Consider the following 21,254-nt stretch of genomic DNA (forward strand, 5'->3'; position numbering starts at 1 on the left):
ACCCGAACCGGACCTTTCCTCAACCCAATAGCTGCTCTCGGAACCCCCAAATCTTCATTATTTTCAATTTTCCAAAAACCCCTGAAATTTGAAAACTTCGAAAATCCCCAATTCATTCATCAAAAGCCCTAATTGAAGTATGTCACAGAAGAAAGAATCAGAGGGTATCGCTTTGCTGTCGATCTACGGCGATGACGAAGATGACGAAATGGAAGATATGGAAGAACGCCAAGAAGAAGAAGAAGAAGAAGCAAGGCAAGAAGAATACAAACCTGAATCCGAAAACATGGACTCCGAGCTCCTCCAAGATGACAACAATAACAGAATTGTTGGTTCTGATTCGGGTCGGAGTTCGACTCCATCACCACTGATTCAACAACTTCAGCAGCAACAGCAATATGTTGAAACTTTGACGGTTTCGAGCTTAGGGGTAATTGGGTCTACCATTACGACGCCGTTTATGTCAGTCGCTTCTCCAAATAATCCTCAGCCGATGGATTTGAATGTGAATGTGAGTAGACGAGGAAGGCTTACAATTGTTGACTATGGTCATGATGAAGTTAATATGTCTCCCGAACCTGAGGTAGCTACTCCTATTTTATGCTCTCATTTAAGCTTTGATTTAAACTATGCTAGAAGACTCAGGTTTAATAGGATACTATTAGAGATTTATTATTCATGTAATGAAGTTATGAATGTAGGAAGGAGAAATAATGGCCAGTGGGAGAGTCATGTATGGAGAGGAACTTCAAACTGTTAGTGGTATGTATGTATGCTTTGTGTTTTTCTATATTCAGCTCTGCACCTCTCTATACTTTTTTTTTTTTTTTTTTTGGTTATGGCCCTTGCTTATTTGAAGTGATCCTACAAGTTATATGCCTAGTGTGGTTTACTTCGTTCATATATGGATCAAATTGAAGCATGTGTTCTCAATATATAGTCAACTATTGTAATTCAACCAATTATTATCTCACTCCCTCTGTCGCAGTTTGTTTGTCTCTATTTCCCAAGTACGGCTCTCTATTTTCAGAACTATTTAGATTACATATTTTCATTTTGCCTTATTTGCACACTCTTATGAGAATTGACATGACTTGTTGTAGACCTCACTTGATACAAGAGAGGAAGTCAGTCTAATACTAAAGATACTTTTGGTATTTTATGCATATTTAGTTTATGTGTCAAAAGTCTCATTTTCTCTTAAATTCCATGTCCAGTCAATTATTTGGAATAAATTGGGACAGAGAGTTTCTTTTATAAGCTTCTTCATAAATATGATTGGGAGCAACTTTTGGGTAAAAGAAATCATTTTTAGTTGGGTAGCAGAACGTCATTTGGTAAGAAATTGCCATTACAGTTTTTTGATCCATATATTTGATATGTAAAAAAGACGTCTTCCGTATTTGTGAAGTAAGATTGACTAATGTTACTCCAATTATTCAAAGTCAAAACTAAAAAGAGAACTCTGTTGTTTTCTGCACCATATTAATTTGGGAGTTCAAGCTTAAAAATCTCACTCCTTTCTTTTTCAGTTGAATCTATAGAAAAAGCTTCACCAGCTCTTCAGGTTAGGACACCGAGCACTCAAACCCCTCCTCAGTCAGCTGAACCATCTGATCAGATCGATGATGCTATGGACTTTCCTGTTAATGAAGGACATGGAGTGGCTGAAGAATCTGATATGGTTCCCGCAGAAGAACAAAAAGATGTAGATTTTTTGGAGAAATTTCTTCCTCCTCCACCAAAGGAAAAGTGCTCAGATGAATTGCAAGTAAGTTTGTGGTATTAGTATTTTCCAAACTTTAATGATATTGGAAATGTACTTATCTTAATTTATATATGCTATCTTGAGGTAGCACTGAATTTGAAATAGACCTTTAAAGTTGAAGCTCTGCATCTTCAGACTTACTTCTGTAGTGTACATTTAGATGATATTGGCAACTTATATGTCTCTTGCATTATGTCTTCTAAAATGAATTTGCATCTTATACAGTACCTTTCTGCTATAGATTTTGCACTGCCTGAATTGGGACTTTGAGAAATATGTTTCTCAATTCTACAGTGATTGGTAAAGGAATGGTTGGTTACATGAGGACTGGCTGAAATGAACTGAGGGAGATGAAGCAAGAACTTAAAATGAATGTTTTTCAGCTGTCCCGACCACGAAATCTGTGCTTGCTAAATCTCTCACACTGACACAATATCTCATTCTCTCTCTCTCTCTCTCTCTCTCTCTCTCTCTCTCTCTCTCTCTCTCTCTCTCTCTCTCTCTCTCTGACACACACACACGTGTAATGTATAAATACTCTATCCTATCATGTATCCTTTATTTTCTACTTCTTGACAAATCTTAAGTGGATTACAATAAGCTCAAGTTGAAAGTATATCATGCTTTTTGCATAGGCAAGTTTCCGAGTTGGTAAGAGATTTAGACTCTGAACAATACATGTATCTAGTGTCATTTAGTAATTTGACCTTGAATGGAACATACGTGCCAGTAAAAAGTGAACCTTTATCATACTAGCTAACCAGAAACTGCTTGCCTATTTGGAATACACTAAAAGGAAACTACTTTTGGCTTCCATTTTTCTGTGAACTTACCATTCATATATAAGGAGGGCCTTTTGGTGTACCCTTGTTGCATAGATGATTGATTTGGCTAATTTGCTTTTAATTTGTTACACTCTTTTTCTTGTCAATTCATTCTGCAGGAAAAGATCATTAAATTCCTTGCTTTAAAGAAGACTACTGGCAGAAGCTTTAATGCAGAAGTGCGCAACAGAAAGGAGTACCGGAATCCAGACTTCTTGCTGCATGCAGTGACTTATCAAGATATTGACCAGATAGGATCTTGCTTCAGTAAAGACGTATTTGATCCGCGTGGATATGACAAAAGTGACTTCTATGATGAAATAGGTTACTAGCAATATAATTTTCTATTTTTTTTGTCTATCTTTCGACTAGAAATATCTCATTTGAGTTGCGTTGGTTATGGCATGTTTGAACAATTTAGCTACTTCCACTGTTATACTTTTGTTAACAAAATAGTTCCTTCTGTGAATCTGGAACAAGAATGGGATTATGACTTTTTCTGAGAATTCAGTTCAATCATATCTTTTTGCTGGTATTCATTTTGGGGTTTAAATTTTAAAATCGTAAAAGTTCCGTTATTTTAGGACTCTGACAGATAGCTGTTAGAAAATCTTAGTATATTGTACTGTCCTGAAGATGAGTGACTTTATATCTAAAAATACAGCCTTTTTACTGGATCTAAAGTACACGTCACAAGGATTTTCATGTTATGTAGCTAACATCATACCTTTTCAACTTTTTTGTTGGGAGCTATAGGAGGTTTAAAGGATATCTATTTCTTTTGAGGTTAAGCATTCACGAAATTTTTGTTCATTTCAGTGTTAGAATAATTTCTCTTGAGTTTTTGGATAATTTCTTATCTACGAATGCTTTATCCGAAAGAAATATTGATTGGAATATTTATTTTGTAAGCAGAAGTTGACATGAAGCGTGAAATGGAGAGAAGGGAGCAAGAGAGGAAGAGGAGTCCAAAAGTTGACTTCATATCTGGAGGAACACAACCTGCAGCTATGGTTCCTCCACCAAAAATCAATTTGCCAATTCCAGGTTACCCACCTTTCTTCTTCGAGTCAATTTCTGTAGCACAGGTCTCCATTCACGATTGATTATAAGAGTTCCCTGCATTACTCATTTTCTCTCTGCAATTCTTTTGCATGGGACGGCTCCTGTCTCTGTTGGTGCATTACCGCCCACTGTAGATGTTGTAACTCGGGATGGTAGACAGAACAAAAAGTCGAAGTGGGACAAGGTTTTTATCTGCACAATGTCAATTAAATTGCATTTGATCAACCCCGATGCCTCTTGTTTATAACCCCAAATGTTACTTTTTTAGGTGGATGTTGATCGGAGAGATCCTGTTTCTACTGTCGGTGCACATGCAGCACTTTTATCAGCTGCTAATGCTGGTACTGGCTACACTGCTTATGCGTAAGTTTATTACGACTCCGTTTTATCTGTATTTCTGTAATCTGGTAGAGTTTCCTTTGCATCACTTGACCCACCTCCCCTGGCCACCCTACGGGATAAGAAAGGTGTAGATTGTAAGGGTGGCTAACTACTTCTTAGCTTTCTAATAATAATGAGCCTCTGGTATTACTTTCTGAGAAATAATTGATGTCGAGCCATGATGGGTTGAAAATTCAACATGTTGTGCAAGTCCCACATTGGTTTATCTTTTCATAGTTGTAAGCTTTCACCATAACATCCCTATGAGCGTCTAAGGTATGCCTTGTTAGAAGTGTGCAAATAGTGCAATAGGTAGAGCACTTGCCTTGAGAAAAATACACAAACACTGGAAGATGGATATATATGCCTCCTATTAATCTGTAGAGTGGTGCAGTGTTGGTTTCTTAGGAAACACACTAAAGATATAGGAAAGCTCTTCTTTTCTTTTGCTTAAATCTTATCTTTATGTAGGTTGAGGCACTTTTCCTGCCTCGCTGTGGTATTTTTAATGTTCGTAATATAGCCATTTTTTGTGTGATTTTTTTGCCAAAATCCCTAAAAGGCTCACTATTTAAGTTAAAATAGAGACACAAATAAAAAAGGGAAAAAAAGGAATTATAATGGAAGTAGTTAAGCTCAGTGCTTTAAAAGGCTTTTTTGGCGAGTCCCAGGGCGGGCCGTATCGAAAAAGCTTCAGGGCAGTATAGAAAGGTGTAGTTCCTGTGGGCAAACACACTATATAACAGGGCGCACTCCAAGGCGCAATAAGTGCACCAAGCTTAGGACTCACGCCTTATGGATCTCAACTAAATTAGGGATAATTAGGCAATTCCCACTTCTTTTTTAAACCTTCTTCGTGCATATGCCTCTTTCCACCAGAGAAAAATATCCCTAATTCGTTAACTTCTTTGCTGAAGAAACCTCCTTGCTCCTCGATTGTCGAAGACTCAAAGCTCTTTGTTTCACCACTACTCTACAACTTTAAAATATATGCTTCGTCCCTCTTGCTGCTTTATTTTTTGTTTTCCCCGTCCGAAATATGAAACTCTCTCTGCATTTTAATCATATTTTGGGTGTAATCATTGTGATCCATGGCTTGTGATATTACGTTCAGCATATACTTTATTTGCTTGTTTGAATTCTAACTGTATTTAAGCCTATCCAATGCTATTGAACATGATTTGTTTGCTTAAGCTTTTTCTACTTTTTTCTTATCTGTAATGTGTAAAGAACTAAAAGTAAAATATCATTAAGATGTACCTCATGTATTATCACATTTTGTGTTGTTAGTTCACTCATATAATAATTATAATAATTTTCCTATATTTTCTTTTTAATATTCTACCAAAATTTAGAAGGGGATCCTTGTTGTAACTGGTAAAGTTGCTGCAGCGTGACCAGGAGGTCACGGGTTCGAGCCGTGGAAACAACCTCCTGCAGAAATGTAGGGTAAGGTTGCGTACAATAGACCATTATGGTCCGGCCCTTCCCCGGACCCCGCGCATGGCGGGAGTTTAGTGCACCGGACTGCCCTTTTTAACCGAAATTTAATCAAATTTTCATATATTTCAGAAAAAAATAAAGCTTATTTATTAATTATAAAATATAAAATTGTAAATTGAAGGTCCATGGGACTTACGCCGTGTCTAGGGTCATAAGCCTTGCCCCTTTTTAGGTAAAACGCCTCACCCTTCCCCCCTGCCTTTTAAAACATTGGTTAAGCTCACATCTAGTTGTGTTTTGTTTTGCAAAGGGTGTAGTGTGTGTAGTTCAAGAATGTATACCATCATGCTAATGTAAGAAATTGTAACTTCATTACATATCCTGCAAAGAAACTTGAGGTTTTGTACCTTATCTTTTTTTTTTTTTTTTTAAAAAGGGAATTGAGTTTTCGTTTATAAACATGACTCACCAGCGTTCTCTTATTGCCGATCATTCATATTATTAAAATGATATTTTATAAATAAAAAAAAAAGAGAGGAGAGAGATGCTAACTTCATAAAGCTATGAATGTATTTCCAGTTCAAAGATGTGTCAGATTTTCATTGTTAATTCAATTGCAGCACATTATATTTTAGAAGTAAAACATCTCTCTCTCTCTCAACATAATAACTCATTTATGGAATTAAAATCTATCTGTCTTTCAGCTTACTAGTTACTACGGGGTCCTAAATTTGTGATCTTGATTTTGAAATAATTCTATAGATTTCTTCGACTTCTTAGATACACTGCTATTCCTATCGGTTGTCTGTCTGTTAGTCAAACTTGCAGCGAAGAAAGAACTTCAGATTACGGGTGTCACATCCTAAAACATCAGTCCTAAGAGCTTTTGCAGTTTAAATTTTATAGGAGCAATCCATGGCGTCTAATGTCGCATACATCTCTTCTCTTAAACTTCTATAGTTCTATATACATTTCCCTCCACATTGTTTTTGTGGGTCATGCAGTCCCTATCCTTAATGAGTATAGCTAATTTATTACTTTTAGTATTTCATCCAAAAAAGGAGATTCATGTTTCACTTTTTATTACTTTTTGGTACCCAAAAACCTTTCATCATCCGTGTTTTCCAAGTATAGACATGTACTGACGTTTCATCTAGCAGAGGGTGGAGTTGATGTTTCATTTAGCGGATGGTGTGGTGATGGTTCATTTTCCTTTTCTACAGGCAACAAAGACGCAAAGAGGCAGAAGAGAAGCGACCTAGTGACAAGAAGTTAGATAGAAGATCTTGACAATCTAATTAGATTCACTGACTGTGAAATATTACAGCTGCAGCACCCAAGTATAGACATGAAAGTAATGCCTCTAAAGAGATTATGGACTCGGGATTATGATCATCTTTGCTGTGTATAGACGAGCTTTAGAGCTTTCTATATTTGTCGTGCCAACACAATCCAGTCCTGCAAAATTTTGGCACAGACAAAACAGTTATCTTCCTTGGAGCAATGGTGCCTCATTTAGAGAGGCAATTTACTGGCAACATGGGAAGATTCCTATATATTGTAAATTGACCTTGATACCCAGTTTTTATGCTTGGTGAAATCAATCATGGGTTTTGAAGTCAGGAATGTACTTAGACAGTCGGAAATTGAAGGTCGTGTGAAAGTTTGTCAATATAACAATTGGAGAGAGTAAATTGTATTAGATTCTTTTTGCCCTTTGTGCCATTGATGCAAAGTACACCTTTGGATATTATAGAAAATTTTCAACTCGAACAAATTATTCTGAGGAAGACCCCGAGCTATTTGGGTGAAACTTCTTTCTTTTTGCTGCACTGTTTCACTAGTCCTAAAGGGCGAAAATTTTTTATGCACTTTTTGTGAAAAGTTGGATACTTTGTTTTCTTTATCCAGTCAAATTTCATTATTGAGTTTTTATCCAGTAATCTAGTCATTCAACCGAAAGCAAATCCCTTTCCAAAAGGAATCCTAAAGGCCATATAGACCCTCTACCTTAGTCTATCTTTTAAATATGAACTTTCCAAATTCTAGCCTAGCCTAGCTTGCCTTGTATTGTGAATTTTGAACTGTAATCCTTATCTTTATGTCCACCTTTTGAAATTGGGTTAGGTTTTAATTCTACTTAGGTTAAAGAATACCCCCTAGATAGAGGTATTTACCTTTTCAAAAGTTTCAAACCCACCATATGATAGCACTATTTTTGATTAATTTTCTCATATTTGCAATTGTGTTGTAAAGTTTGTGAAATTTAATCTTGGATGACGTTGCCCAAAGTTTTTATAAGTTTCAAATCCACGCTGGCCTATTTCTATTTGAGGGTCTATCTTGTTAGGTAAATTTGCACATAAAAAGTTCAATTCAGGGGTCACATCCTAAGATCCCAATCTAAAGAGCTTTTGCATTTTTAATTTGAAAAATGTGGAGCAATCAATGGTATCTGATCACACAAACACATACTTTTCTTAACTTATTTTAAAGTTCCCCTTTATTTCTCGACTTTTTAAAGTTTCCATCCACATTCCTTTTGTAGGTCATGCAGTCCTATCCTTATTGTATGTATTGGGAGAACATATACTTCACTTTGTTTCAATTTATGAGATATTTTTTATTTTTTGAGAGTACATTTGACTAATTTTTAAAATTAAATTGAAATTAATCAGTTCAATATTTTAAAGTAAAGATGTAGATATTAAAAAATTATACGAAAAGTACTATAACTTGCGATTTCTTCTCATGTCAATATGATGAAAAAATACATTTTAAATATTAATTAAAGTTCACATAATTTGAATCTTAAGAAGCAAAAAATATTACATAAATTAGGACGGAGGGAGTACTTGTATTTGTATTACTGACACATAAATTAGGAAGGGAGTACTTGTATTTGTATTTTGATGTAACAAAAACATGTGTCTTGCATATAAATTTTTATCTTAACAAGGTTAAATGATTAGTGTTCTTCAATTTAACTTGTATTAGATCTCTTATAAACATAGAGTGTTGTAAGTATTTTCGGTATATTTAACTTTTTTTTATTTTGTGAAATCCAAAAAGAGAGATTTTCTCGCATTTTTATTAGAGTAAGTAAACTTTCTCATAATCGAGGTACGCAATTCACCTCGTATTTTTGGAGAGCAGTACAACGCGAGTTGACCACGTGGGTTGAGTTGAGCACAGTGTTTCATTCTCAGACGGACGGGCAGTCCGAGCGCGTCTTCCTAGTACGACTGACAATAACGAATCTCATACTTCTATCCTAAACCCAATTATTCTTATGTCCTTATGTGATATTATTGTTTGGGAGTCAAAGACTTTTTTATTATGATTGTCTCAAAAATATTTAAAGAATATGTGCTCGAATTTATATTGAAAACCAGGTGTTTTTATTTTCGAATTGCGAACACTTTCACATAAAATCAACGAGACCGAGGGAGTATTATATTTGGCATAGTAAGGAATACTCGGTTCAGAGAACTTTGGAATGCCTTATTTATTTAAGAAAACTCCAAAAATGAAATTACCTGGTACAAGTTCAGATATCTAATTATTTTCATTAAAGGAAAGAGGAAGAGATATAGGCTTCTAAAGGATTAGCTAGAAAAAGAATTTCATTACTAAAATTTGAGTTATACTAGTTAATTTGATTTGATGTCTAAATAGAAGGCACTGCACTTTCAAATCTATTTTCCCCTTTATGACCTGTTATATTTTTTCAAAAGATTCTTAAATAAAGTACCTCTCTTTATTGTAATTCTATTCTATCTGATCTAGAAAAGAGAGAGAGAGTTCGTCTTGATTATTTTTACATTCTCTCTCTCTCTCTTTTTTTTTTTTAGAATTCTTGTTTGCAAATGCATGTATATTTTGGTTAAAAAAAGGAGGACCTCTATGTATTTAAATAGTTATATCGAATCAAGTTTACACGTTAATAGAACATACACATGGATTTGACTTTTTAATATACTGGAGATTGAGATAGACATAAACTCCAGAAAAAAGAAGAAGATAGACATAATTCTCTTTCAAAACATTTTTGAAATTATTAGTTGTACTTTCTATGCATCCCCATTTTATGTGGTACAAAGATTGTCATGTTTGAAAAACTGTTTAATTTTATTAACCTCATTTTATCATTAATGATATAATTTAAAAGTTCATCTTTTTATGAGGGGCGAGAAATAAGAAAAGACATGCAAAACTCTTAGCAGTTACCCCAAGTCCTAACTCATTTAATTGTTGGAACTTGGTATTATAATCTGCTATTTTAGAATAACATATATATACAATATGTAATATGTATGTATATTATTGATGTGTCAAAAATCTTCCTCTATTTTTAATTCCGTGTCCGATTATACATCACTACATAAAATGAGTAGGGAGGACGTAAAAATATTACTATTTTGTTGTATTTGTTTAGTCGTCTACAAAACAAAACCCCACCAACTTGGCTATCTTTTATGAATGTTTGTTGGAATTGGAGCAAGCTTATTATTGTGAAGTAGACAGAAGAGAGGAAAATCCCTCAATTTTCGCTGTTTTTGCAGGGAAAAAGTTGAGAAATTTTGAGCCCAAAAATATTTAGAATTATATATTCCATATGAAATAAGTACTCCATAAATAGGCTCGAATATCTAAGCTGCCTCTTGTCCTTGCATATAAAGAGAGACATTGGTGAAATTAATATACTGTTTTAATTAATGTCCCCTTCACACGTTGGGTCTTACTCAGACACTGTTCTATTTCTGCATAAACTAAAGAATCTTTATGGTGCTCATAGATTCTACTTTCACCAATTATTTTCTCTCTTTCTTGCTTTTTTTATTTTATTTCTAAATGCTAAGGTATAGAACATTTAAGAGGGTTTCGTTCAGGTAGTTTATATTAATTGTTTATCAACTACATATTGCACATGAAATGCTAAAGTCTTTTCCTAAATAACAAATATAGACTTGTATTGACCTCTCTGATTGTTATTATTTTAAATTTATTTTATTCATGAAAGTTCACTTGTTATTTGAAAGTTTACTTTGCAGATTTCGCAGCTAGCACTAGATTGGACTATCACATTTATTCACTCACACACACAGATAGAGTTTTATTTAAATTTTATAGCAACCTTTAGATTTTAGAGCTAAGTCCTTTCCAACTTCCAAACTGAGCCTCTAACTCTAGAAAAAATGAAACTTCCAAAAGATACGTGTTGTTTTTTTCTTTTTCTTTTTGTTGCAAAATTTCACCAAACAGATAGTTTGTTAAAAAATAAAAAGAATTCCAAACTCAGTTTTTGCATAAGGTGAAACAATCGCCACCTTATTAATTGCTGTAACCAGAAATGGAAAACAAAAAATGGACAGAAAACGAACAACAAAATCCAACCTTAGTTACTCTATAAAAGGTATTGGAATCTAACATAAAAATAACATGAAATAGTGAAACCGAGTAGTATATCAATTGAACTTTCAACTTCTAATTACAAATTAAATCATAAAATTGCCATTTTCGTTCATAGCCAAAATCTTATTTCACCTATCATTACACACATATCAATCTAAGTCACATAAAAAAGTCAAGTTGACCGCGAATAAATCAAGCATTACAAGACATCCTCGTACTTGGCTAAAATTAGTTGCATGAATAAAAGAAATGACTATAATTTCTATTACTTTCTATTTTAATGCCAAAAATTCATCTAAACTGAAAACGAAAATTCTTTCATTTTACTATTCAAATAATTTCTTTTTCAAATATTTCTGTTTTCCAAGACTTCCCAAGTATTCTGCCTATCATCAAATCAAAATCAGAATTCACGTGTTCCTATAACAATATTTTTAAGAAAGAGTTTGAAGGATTTTTAAGAAATATTCACACAATCGTATCACTTGTAAAATAATTAATTTATAAGTCTCTGTAATACTAAATATTACTCTCTCAAGTGATTTAATATTACTAAATATTAAATAGTTAATTTAATTTTTTCAGATATAAAGAAGGAATTAACTTCTACTCCATCCGTTCACTTTTACTTGGCATGTATACTAAAAATAGATTTTTATTTTTTGTCACTTTACGCATATTAAGAGAAAATAATTTTTTTTCCTGTTATACCCACAATATCTATTACTCATTTCAAATCATTTTCTCAAATCCAATAAAATATGCATTAATTAATATGAGTATCATGGTAAACTATGCACTTCATTTATTATTTCTTAAGAGCCGTACAAAGTTAAAACGTGCCAAGTAAAAGTGAGCGGAAGGAGTACTTTTTAAAGTTGCCCTTGGAGTAAAGAGCCCATGAATAGTTTGTTATATTTTCAATGAACAAATTAAGAATAATATGATCAATTTCATTATTAATTAATATTAAAAAGTGAATTCTTTAATATGCGTGAAAAAAACAAAAAAATTACTTAAAGTGAACTAGAGGGAGTACTAATTCATAATATAGTACAGTGGTAATTAATTTGTGATAATACAAGTCTAAAGGGTTTTTTAATGAAGTTTGAGTTAAAAGATGAAAAATAAAGAGGGTGCAGAAAAAAGTACAGTCAAGCAAACAACAGAAACTAACGGTAACATATGAGATGTCTTTGGAAGTTCCTTCAGGGCATTTCCGGAATACACGAAAAAGTTAACGGACACTCTCATTATCAAAGCCAAAAGAACACTAAATAAACCTTAATAAGCAAAGTAAAAATTCACTTTCAAAGAGTGGGTTGCAGGTGCTGCTAAATCTTCTTTCTCTATAGTCTATATATATATAAACCGATACACATCACATCATCTTGACTTCTCTTTCTCTCTTTTTCTTTCCCTCTCTCTCCAATCACCTTTTTTTGCTTTTTTCTTTCACTAACTTTGCTTGTTTACAGCTTTTACTTTGTTATCTCATTGATTCACTAAAACCCCACTTGCATTGAACTAGTCATCTTTCTTGATTCATTTTTTGATACCCCATTTGAGTTTTTAGTGGAAAGAATTGAGAGATTTTAAGGCAATGGCAGCTGCTCCTAAACCTGAAGAAATTAGTCATCCTCCAATGGACCAGCTTCAGGGTTTGGAGTATTGTATTGACTCTAATCCTTCTTGGGGTATGATAAAGTTTGTATCTTTTTGAATGAATGAGCTTGTTATTTGATTTCTTTGTGTTTTGTATGAGATGAATCTGTTTGAACTGAATTTGGATGTGTGAATGAAACAGGGGAAGCTATTGCTTTGGGCTTTCAGCATTATATATTGGCATTGGGGACTGCTGTTATGATTCCTTCATTTCTTGTTCCTTTGATGGGTGGAACTGATGTAAGCTACTTTTTCTGGAGTTTTCATGCTTTTTTTTCCTGGCCAATGTTCATGTGTTTTCATTGATTGTAAACTCAAAATCATTTAGTAACTCCATGAAAAGCGAGTCTCATTTTTACAAGTCAAAAGAATGAACATAACACTTTCTTGGACATTAAATTACTTTGAATGGTCTTTCACATTCTTAGACTTGATTTTGAATCGACTTGTAGAAAAAATTATCATGAATTAAAAAATTCCATTTGCTTATGGCTTGTTTATTTATTTATTTATTATTTTCTGCTGATTTTGGATGTTATGTTTGGTGGCATTTTTGATTCTTAAATGGCAGGGTGACAAAGTGAGGGTGGTGCAGACCTTGCTTTTTGTTGAAGGAATCAATACACTCCTTCAAACTTTATTTGGAACACGTTTGCCTACTATTATTGGAGGGTCATGGGCTTTTGTTGTACCAGTAATTTCCATAATCCATGATTCGTCATTGACAAGGATTACTGATCCTCAAGAAGTAAGTATTCTAAGACTAAGGTGAATTAACTTAAGTAGAGATATAGAGGGGTGGGCCCATTACCCATCCGATTTTGACCCGTGCACCAGCTGTCTCTAAGTGATTTTTTCTGTTATAAAAGGAAACGAGGATAGTGGGTAATTTTGTCTGATCAAGTGTGCACTATGATGTATTTAGTTCATTGATTGGATATTTGGATTCAAGATAGCTAGCTGCATTTTGTTGCTCATAATAATGAAGTAGGAAGTGATTATGTGATTATTTCAAGTATGGCAGTTGTTTTTGTTCTTTCAGTCTGAGCACTTGTGCTTTTAGTGTGATTTTAAATGATCAAGTAAAATCTTGCAAATTCCCTTCAGTCTAGATGTGGTTGTAGCATTTCATGAATGGCTGGCTTATTCAAGGAGTGCAAATTTAGTAGCCATTTCTTGGCTTATTAATATTTTCTTGAGAAAACTAACAGTATTGCACTATTTTTGTTTTATCCTCACTTTTAGAGATTCTTAAGTACGATGAGAGCAATACAAGGTGCATTGATAGTAGCATCAAGTGTTCAGATTATTTTGGGTTATAGTCAACTTTGGGCTATTTGTTCCAGGTACAAATTTTCCACCAAGATGAAATTTCTTTTCACTCATCATATACTGTTTATCATGTTAACGGCTTCAAAATGCTGACTTGCTGTATACTTCAGATTTTTCAGCCCACTAGGAATGGTTCCGGTAATTGCTCTAGCAGGATTTGGTCTTTTTGATAAGGGTTTCCCAGTGGTAGGTTGAGGATTTATCTACCGAAAACAAAATTGTTTCATGCATAATGTTGTATGCTTTTGTCAGCTTACACTGACTACTGTTTTATGCTCGGTTGAGGATTTATCTACCGAAAACAAAACTTTATTGTTATATCCAATTGTTTCATGCATAATGTTGTGTATGCTTTTGTCAGCTTACACTGACTACTGTTTTATGTTTGTGCAACTTTATAACAGGCTGGACAGTGTGTGGAAATTGGTGTACCAATGTTCATTTTATTTGTGATCTTCTCTCAGGTTTGTCACTTTTTTGAAGCTTTTAAGCCTGCTTTTTTGGGTCCAAAACCTAATAGTTTGCTTCTTGCTTATGTGAAACTAAATTCATATTTTTGGCCAGTCAGTCTTCTTTTACAACATCGAGAATAACAGAGACAGTGCTATCTCCAAACTTTTCTGTCTTCTATTTCATAAATATAAATGCAAGGGAACTTCAAAATGGTTGCCTGATGATTAATTCATTTTTTGCACAGTATTTGAAAAACTTCCAGTTCAGGCAACTGCCGGTGATGGAACGATTTGCTCTAATTATGTCAATCACGGTTATTTGGGCTTATGCACACCTCCTAACGGCCAGTGGTGCATACAAACATCACCCAGAGGTTACCCAAAAACACTGCCGCACTGATAGAGCAAACCTCATCTCGACTGCACCATGGTTGATATCCAATTTCAGCTTCTTCCACTTTTTAGATGAATAATGTAGCCTTTTTATCTAACGACACACTCTAGAATTTAAAGTAGGGTCTGATAAACGACACATTTTATTAGAGACTTAAAGATTGGAGGAATTCATCTCTTGTCCACTTTGGTTTTCAGGATAAAGATTCCATATCCACTTCAATGGGGAGCTCCTACTTTTGATGCTGGTCATGCTTTTGGAATGATGGCTGCTGTGCTTGTCTCCTTGATTGAGGTTAAACCTGAATAAAATTGATGGATTGTGGTCATGTTTTTCCATTTTGTACACAGCTAAGTCTTACTCTTTTGTCTTCAGTCAACTGGAGCATATAAAGCAGCATCTCGCTTAGCAAGTGCAACACCGCCCCCAGCTCATGTTCTGAGCCGTGGCATTGGCTGGCAGGTTTGTGCAGTAACTTGTAACAAACATGTTTTCTTGAAAAGAATTTGTATGAATCTTTAATATCATGTTTTATGTTGAATACCAATAAATAGATGATGTTAGCAGCCTAGATCTTCTAATCCTTTTCCAAATCTCACCTTTTGAATCTTGGTTTGTCAAGTTATCAAATGAAAATTCACTTCAGCTGGATATAAATAATATACACATTCATCATTAGTGGTTAAATTTCATTTTGGGGTCCCTTTTTAAGAATACTTCTCAAAATTGAGCCTCTGGAGTTCTCATGACAGTGATGATTCTCTAGTCTCTGCAAACCTGGAACATCTATAGGTTGGTGGTAGTGAGTGTTTCCAAGAGGACCTTGCATAATATAAGTGCAGAATATAATGATGTTGACCCTCAAATTCCCAGAATTTCTTTATTCTTGAAACAAATCGTATAATATTAGGTGCTTCATACCTGTCAACATCTTAGGTTGGCAGTGTTTAAGTGGGGATCTAAAAAAACGTTAAATATTTTAAGTGCAGAAAACTTTGATTTTCAACTCTCCAATGATAATTTCTTCTCGAAAAAAAGATTTGAATCACGGAATGCCCCATATTATGTGATGTTTTAGGGAGATGTAGCTAGAGACTGATGTTGAACTTTTTGTTTGCAGGGTATTGGTATCTTGTTTAGTGGACTTTTTGGGACAGCCACTGGGTGCACAGTTTCTATGTTAGTAACTCAACTCCTATATTACTTTATGCTCTGTGATTTTTCTCTCGGGTTTGACATATCATTTATGACAACAGTGAGAATGTGGGTCTTCTTGGAAGCACTCGTGTGGGTAGCCGCAGAGTTATCCAAATTTCAGCTGGCTTTATGATCTTCTTCTCACTATTAGGTGGGTGATTTCTGCCATATCTAAAATTATCTTTCAGCTAGTCTTGACTTATTTCCTCATAAATAATCCATTATTTTGACATTTGTAGGCAAATTTGGAGCATTATTTGCATCAATACCTTTCCCAATATTCGCTGCTGTATATTGTGTCTTGTTTGGTCTTGTTGGTGAGAACCTTTAGTAACTCATCTCCTGACAACTTCATTCTTATATCTCTTTGTTTATCTTCCCCAACTGATAAACATTTCTTTTATTTCCAGCTTCTGTGGGATTATCATTTTTGCAGTTCACAAACATGAACTCGATGAGAAACCTCTTCATTGCTGGTGTTTCTCTCTTCCTCGGGTTGTCTATTCCCGAGTACTTCAGGGAATACACTACTGCTGCTTTTCATGGTCCTGCCCATACTAAGGCTGGATGGGTGAGTCAAGCATTATATATTTAACTTTCTAAATTTGTTGATTTCCTATAAAGTCATCAGTAACTGATATCTGGTTCTACTGTAACTATGCAGTTCAATGATTTTCTCAACACTATCTTTCTGTCTTCCCCGACTGTGGCGTTGATGGTTTCTGTGTTCCTGGACAACACATTGGATTACAAGGACAGTGCGAAAGACAGAGGAATGCCATGGTGGGTGAAGTTCAGGACTTTTAAGGGGGATAGTCGAAATGAAGAGTTTTACACTCTCCCTTTTAATCTCAACCGCTTTTTTCCACCTTCATGATCGTGTTAAAGATGCATTTTTGGACTAAAGGGAAGGAGGTTAAAGTGAGAAGAGTTTTATCTCATCCTATCTCAGGGTTGTGACCCCTAATGATATATTTGGATCAAAGGACTGGAGATGAAAGGAAATGAAGACCTCTCTATGTAGAAGAGTTAGGATGAACGAGGAATGCACTATCTTAGGAAGTAGACATTAATTGACATGAATATTTATTAATTTATTTGTAGCCATAAATGTCAAGGCCTATTTTGGCATAATGAAAAGGTTTTCTTAAAAGATAGTACCGTACTCTGTTGGATGCAAGCAAAAGTTTTAAGTTTTTCTCAGATACCTTATCCCTTCAATGACGAAGGTGCAAGCAAAAATTCACTTGCCAAAAGCTTTTCGACGCGAGCTAAGTTAAGTTTTTCTCAGTTTCCTTTTCCCTAAATTTTTTAGTGATGAGAAGACAATAAGTAGGAATTTCAATGAGAAAGATGCTTTCATATGCATGGGACTAATTTCCAGTCGTCCCACACTTTTTCTCCTTAGGATTTGATACAAAAGCGGACCAACTTTATGTACTATTCTAAAGTTCTTTTACACAACAAATTAATGTTGGACAAGGAATTTGGAGTTGGGAGTTGCTGAGGAAAAGTTTGATCACTCTAATGCCTGCACATGCACTCTTTGCATCTGGGGTGTCGATAAATACTACGACCAAAGCCTCGTACCTGCACTCTCTGACCTTCATCAATCATCTTCCGGATCTTCTCCTCGAAACTGTTCCATCCTATGGTCTTATTTCTTGACAAAATTGCAGCAAGCCTCTTCTTGCTAGGCCTCAACGTGGGAGCATGACCACCACCATAATATGTTCTGAACCCTGACACAAGGGATGATAGCTGACTGCCCGAGTCTGTTATTGCAAATACATCGGATGTTGCACATGCAATGAAGTCCAATGCTGCAAGCTGCATTATAAGTGATAACTTGTTGTTAGAGTCACATATAATATGTTCGTGTGTGTGTGTGTGTGTATTCGCATGCCTACAAATCAGAAGCAACTTACTTGAGAAGAAAAGTTTCTAAATGGCGCGAGTTCACTTGGTGAGAGAAGATTTTCCTTGGTCACTAGGTTGGGATAGAGGGTAGTTAAAGCTTGCATTCTTGATTGACCTCCATATATGTCGGAACCAGCAAGATAGATGTATGTTCCATGTTTGAAACCAAGGCCAGCGAGAACTAGTGCTGCTTCTTCTGGTGTCAATGGACATTTGCCCATCCTTCTTAGCTCCTCTGGAGAATAAGACCTGCAGACACCGGTAAACCAAAACTTATGGTCAATTGAACTATCACTCAAACTCTGTCAAACTAAAAGGTGTGTAACTGTTGTACAGCAGAAACTATACTTTGATTCCTTAAGACGCTCAAGAAGTAAAGGAAAATGGACTTGTCGATAAGTTTGCAATTCCCTTCTCTCAGTTTCTCCACCACCAAATTCACACATAGAGTAGGCCACCATATCAATCTCAAACCTTAAATGCAAAGCAAGGTACTTGGAAGGGCCTTCTGCTGCACTATGGTCAACACGCGGCATTAAGTTTCCAAGAAGTTGCTTATCCAATGTGCTCCTTGCAAAATCATATCTCCGAATCCGCCTAACCAGTAAAGAACCCCTTTTTTGGATCTTTGGCACAAACTTTAAGGCATGGAAGTTGCACTTGCACCTTAGTCTCTGCAACAAATTACAAATTTGTCTATAAACAAGAACAGAAACTAAAATACCATCATTGATCATTTTTACAAAGTCTTATGAATAAGTAGCACAATCTAGATATTTTTTGCAGATGTCATACCAAACATACATATATTCCCTAGCCAATCAAACAATTAAAGAATGCTCTTCACCTGAAGTTCATATGGCAATGGGTCAAAGCCGAGTCTATTTCCATATCCTAAAAAGTGAACAACTCGATTGCGTAAGAGGAGGGGAAGTATCTTCTTAATGTATTCATCAGGTGTAGCCTCCTTTGAGAGATCTGCATCAGTTATCTAAGCAAAGGAAAAAAGGTATTATAAGCTATCCTCCAAGTAAATACAATCTGTCCCAACTTTTCAACTTAAGAGAAAAACGTACAAGACTTCCAGCTGCTTCTACATCAAGTAATTTCAGATTAGGAGGGAGCTCCTTTATAATATTAACTTCATCCTTCAACATATCCAAGAAATAGTCTTCTTGATATATATCCCCGAACTGGCTGTGCTCGCAGCAAAAAGAGTGTTATAGCTTGCTGTTAAATTTAGCCGACTGGTGGAAGAAATTTTGGCTGTAAAACTAATTTTCCTCTTTTCTTGGGTATTTGAATAACTAGAGGGACAATTAGAATCAGACAAAAATATCAAACCTAGGATCCTTCCAGACATTGCTATAAAGAAACTTGGGAATGACCAAAGTGGCATTTAGGAGAGATGCTACAGCAACAGCATTGCAGACCTGCAGGCACAATTACAAAATTTCATTTCATGATCTATTCAAGAATAAGCAAACATAACAGTCCTACCTAGCAAACAATCATGAACGTGCGCAGAGTTCCATATACTAGTGTTTTCACTTGTAGATCACAATCTTCAGGACAAAAAAAGAGACAAGTAGACTCAACTGTACAACTCGACTAAGAGTAAAAAGGAAAAAAAGCACTGTTCTATACTTACAGCAACTCTTTGTTGATTTAGTCCTCCATTTGCGCTGATCAGTATATAGCCAGTGATGTTTCTAGGTTTCCCTGCCCTGACAACTTTAAACAATTATATACCGGAATTCAAAATTCAAAGAGTGAATTACCTACTCTCAGATATGAGAAATGAAACAATTAAAGATGCATATAGTAAATCAACATAATTCATGTATGAGCAAACTACACATAAGAGCAAAAATACCCTTACCTTGTGGACTAGTTTTATCTGCACAAGGTTTCCAAGATGATGCCTGAGGGTATGGCTCCTCCCATAACTTTGATGACTCTTGCTTAAACTCTCTCTGCAGCAATTTAAAGAAAGCCAAATAAAAGGTAGAAGTTATATTAGGATTGTTAGTGACTATGGTTTTAAATGCAATTTTCGAATGAAATTAATCTGGTTGAGTATCACAACCTCAGCAAGAGAAGCAGCAGCCAGATTTAGCAACCTTTCATGCAGCTTTACTGGACCTTCTTTTTCAGTCTTCTCTATCATTCCCACCTTCAGGTGCAAAATAAGATAGCAAATTAAAATAAATCACCTTTCGGAGTTCATATTATATATTCTAAGAAATTCATGTTTACACATTCCATTCAGTATACTAGGGACTTATGTGAAAATCATAGTTCCTATCACCTTAGCGTTGTTCTATATCATCGTTATCTGGAAAGGCGTAAAATGACTGCTAGTAGACTATAGGAATCACAATGTCATACCTTGGTCTTACTTGAGCCTTGTAAAGAAAAATTATTCTGAAGCATTGCGGGGTCAAAAATAAAGCATACAAGAGAATCTAAAAGGAAAAGAAAGCCCATTAACAAAATTGTGAAAACTATAGACCTAATATGTCTATGCAGCCACCACATTTGCCTCTTCCCAACATGAACTCCTTTAAAAGGAGTGAACTTAACAGAATCATTTTTCAACCCTTTGGACAAAACAACTTTGTCCCAATTGTAATCTCCCCCTGATAACCTTCTTCCTAGAGGAGGATCACCTCCGTGTTGCATATCTAAACTTCGAAATTCATGTTCTTTAACCCCAAATGATACATCTAATTCCTGGTTCTCCACTCGACGACCTCTAGGAGACCCTTTTTTCCCCATTTTCTCACAACTAATAGCTCAGAAAGTTTGAGCTCCAACGTAACAGAAGCAGAGATCAATTACACTATCTCCTCCTTTTCTTTTTAATATGTTCTGAATGCCTAGAATATAATTCCACAAGTATGTTTAAAATATTTTTTGTGAATGCCCATTTCAAGAATTGGTTTTCAATTGAAGTTTGTTGAGAAAGTTACATGAAAAATAGATCAAACTGAAACGTCTATGCATAAATTGTAAGTAAAGTTATTGGTGACTGTGAGATATACAACCAAACCAAAACTAGGATCATCCAGAATTAGCATACGAGTAAAATTTAAGGCATTAAAAAAAGTTGAATATTATATTTGTTTGAAGCAGACACCGAATAGGATATAAAAGAAGAATTGCCATCTAACTATAACTACTACCCACCAAACTGTGAGAAACTCTGGTCTTTACGCTTATGATTTTGTGTTATTTAAGAGGGATTTTGGAAGAGGAAAATGGGTTTAAATAAAAAACCATTTACATGGCGTCACGGATTAATTGTTAGTGGTTCAATTTTTTCATTCCTATAAGAAAAAACATGGCCTTTTCAGTTCTTTTTGATACGAGGGGATCGTTGGTGCCTGGTGGGG

The 21,254-nt window shown here is 35.0% G+C and overlaps 3 protein-coding genes across 4 annotated transcripts; 2 read left to right on the top strand and 1 right to left on the bottom strand.

The window, feature by feature from the left end:
* Nucleotides 1-7,271, top strand: LOC107768093 (uncharacterized). Its single transcript, XM_075234984.1, has 8 exons — nucleotides 1-583; nucleotides 702-762; nucleotides 1,533-1,771; nucleotides 2,712-2,916; nucleotides 3,508-3,639; nucleotides 3,792-3,841; nucleotides 3,926-4,020; nucleotides 6,705-7,271. Exons 1-8 carry the CDS (start codon nucleotides 140-142, stop codon nucleotides 6,769-6,771), a joined length of 1,293 nt encoding a protein of 430 aa, XP_075091085.1. The 5' UTR covers nucleotides 1-139; the 3' UTR covers nucleotides 6,772-7,271.
* Nucleotides 7,272-12,216: 4,945 nt separating this feature from the next.
* On the top strand, nucleotides 12,217-17,093 carry LOC107768095 (nucleobase-ascorbate transporter 2). The gene is made up of 14 exons (XM_016587203.2): nucleotides 12,217-12,593; nucleotides 12,704-12,801; nucleotides 13,133-13,309; nucleotides 13,807-13,907; nucleotides 14,004-14,079; nucleotides 14,298-14,357; nucleotides 14,591-14,775; nucleotides 14,937-15,033; nucleotides 15,115-15,201; nucleotides 15,860-15,918; nucleotides 15,996-16,087; nucleotides 16,176-16,253; nucleotides 16,347-16,507; nucleotides 16,601-17,093. The coding sequence occupies exons 1-14, from the start codon at nucleotides 12,500-12,502 to the stop codon at nucleotides 16,811-16,813; spliced, it is 1,578 nt and encodes a 525-aa protein (XP_016442689.1). The 5' UTR covers nucleotides 12,217-12,499; the 3' UTR covers nucleotides 16,814-17,093.
* A 124-nt stretch (nucleotides 17,094-17,217) lies between these two features.
* LOC107768094 (O-fucosyltransferase 8) lies at nucleotides 17,218-20,910 on the bottom strand. Of its 2 annotated transcripts, none has more exons than XM_016587201.2 (10): nucleotides 20,248-20,910; nucleotides 19,946-20,032; nucleotides 19,739-19,832; nucleotides 19,508-19,590; nucleotides 19,201-19,289; nucleotides 18,933-19,053; nucleotides 18,704-18,847; nucleotides 18,205-18,530; nucleotides 17,865-18,105; nucleotides 17,218-17,766 (listed from the first exon to the last, which is right to left on the bottom strand). In XM_016587201.2, exons 1-10 carry the CDS (start codon nucleotides 20,635-20,637, stop codon nucleotides 17,461-17,463), a joined length of 1,881 nt encoding a protein of 626 aa, XP_016442687.1. In that variant the 5' UTR covers nucleotides 20,638-20,910; the 3' UTR covers nucleotides 17,218-17,460. The 2 variants fall into 2 exon arrangements, with proteins under 2 accessions (XP_016442687.1, XP_016442688.1); XM_016587202.2 differs by having other exon boundaries at nucleotides 19,508-19,578; nucleotides 20,248-20,909.
* Nucleotides 20,911-21,254: the final 344 nt, after the last annotated feature.

The sequence above is a fragment of the Nicotiana tabacum genome, chromosome 17 (assembly GCF_000715075.1).
Source record: "Nicotiana tabacum cultivar K326 chromosome 17, ASM71507v2, whole genome shotgun sequence".
Lineage (NCBI taxonomy): Eukaryota > Viridiplantae > Streptophyta > Magnoliopsida > Solanales > Solanaceae > Nicotiana > Nicotiana tabacum.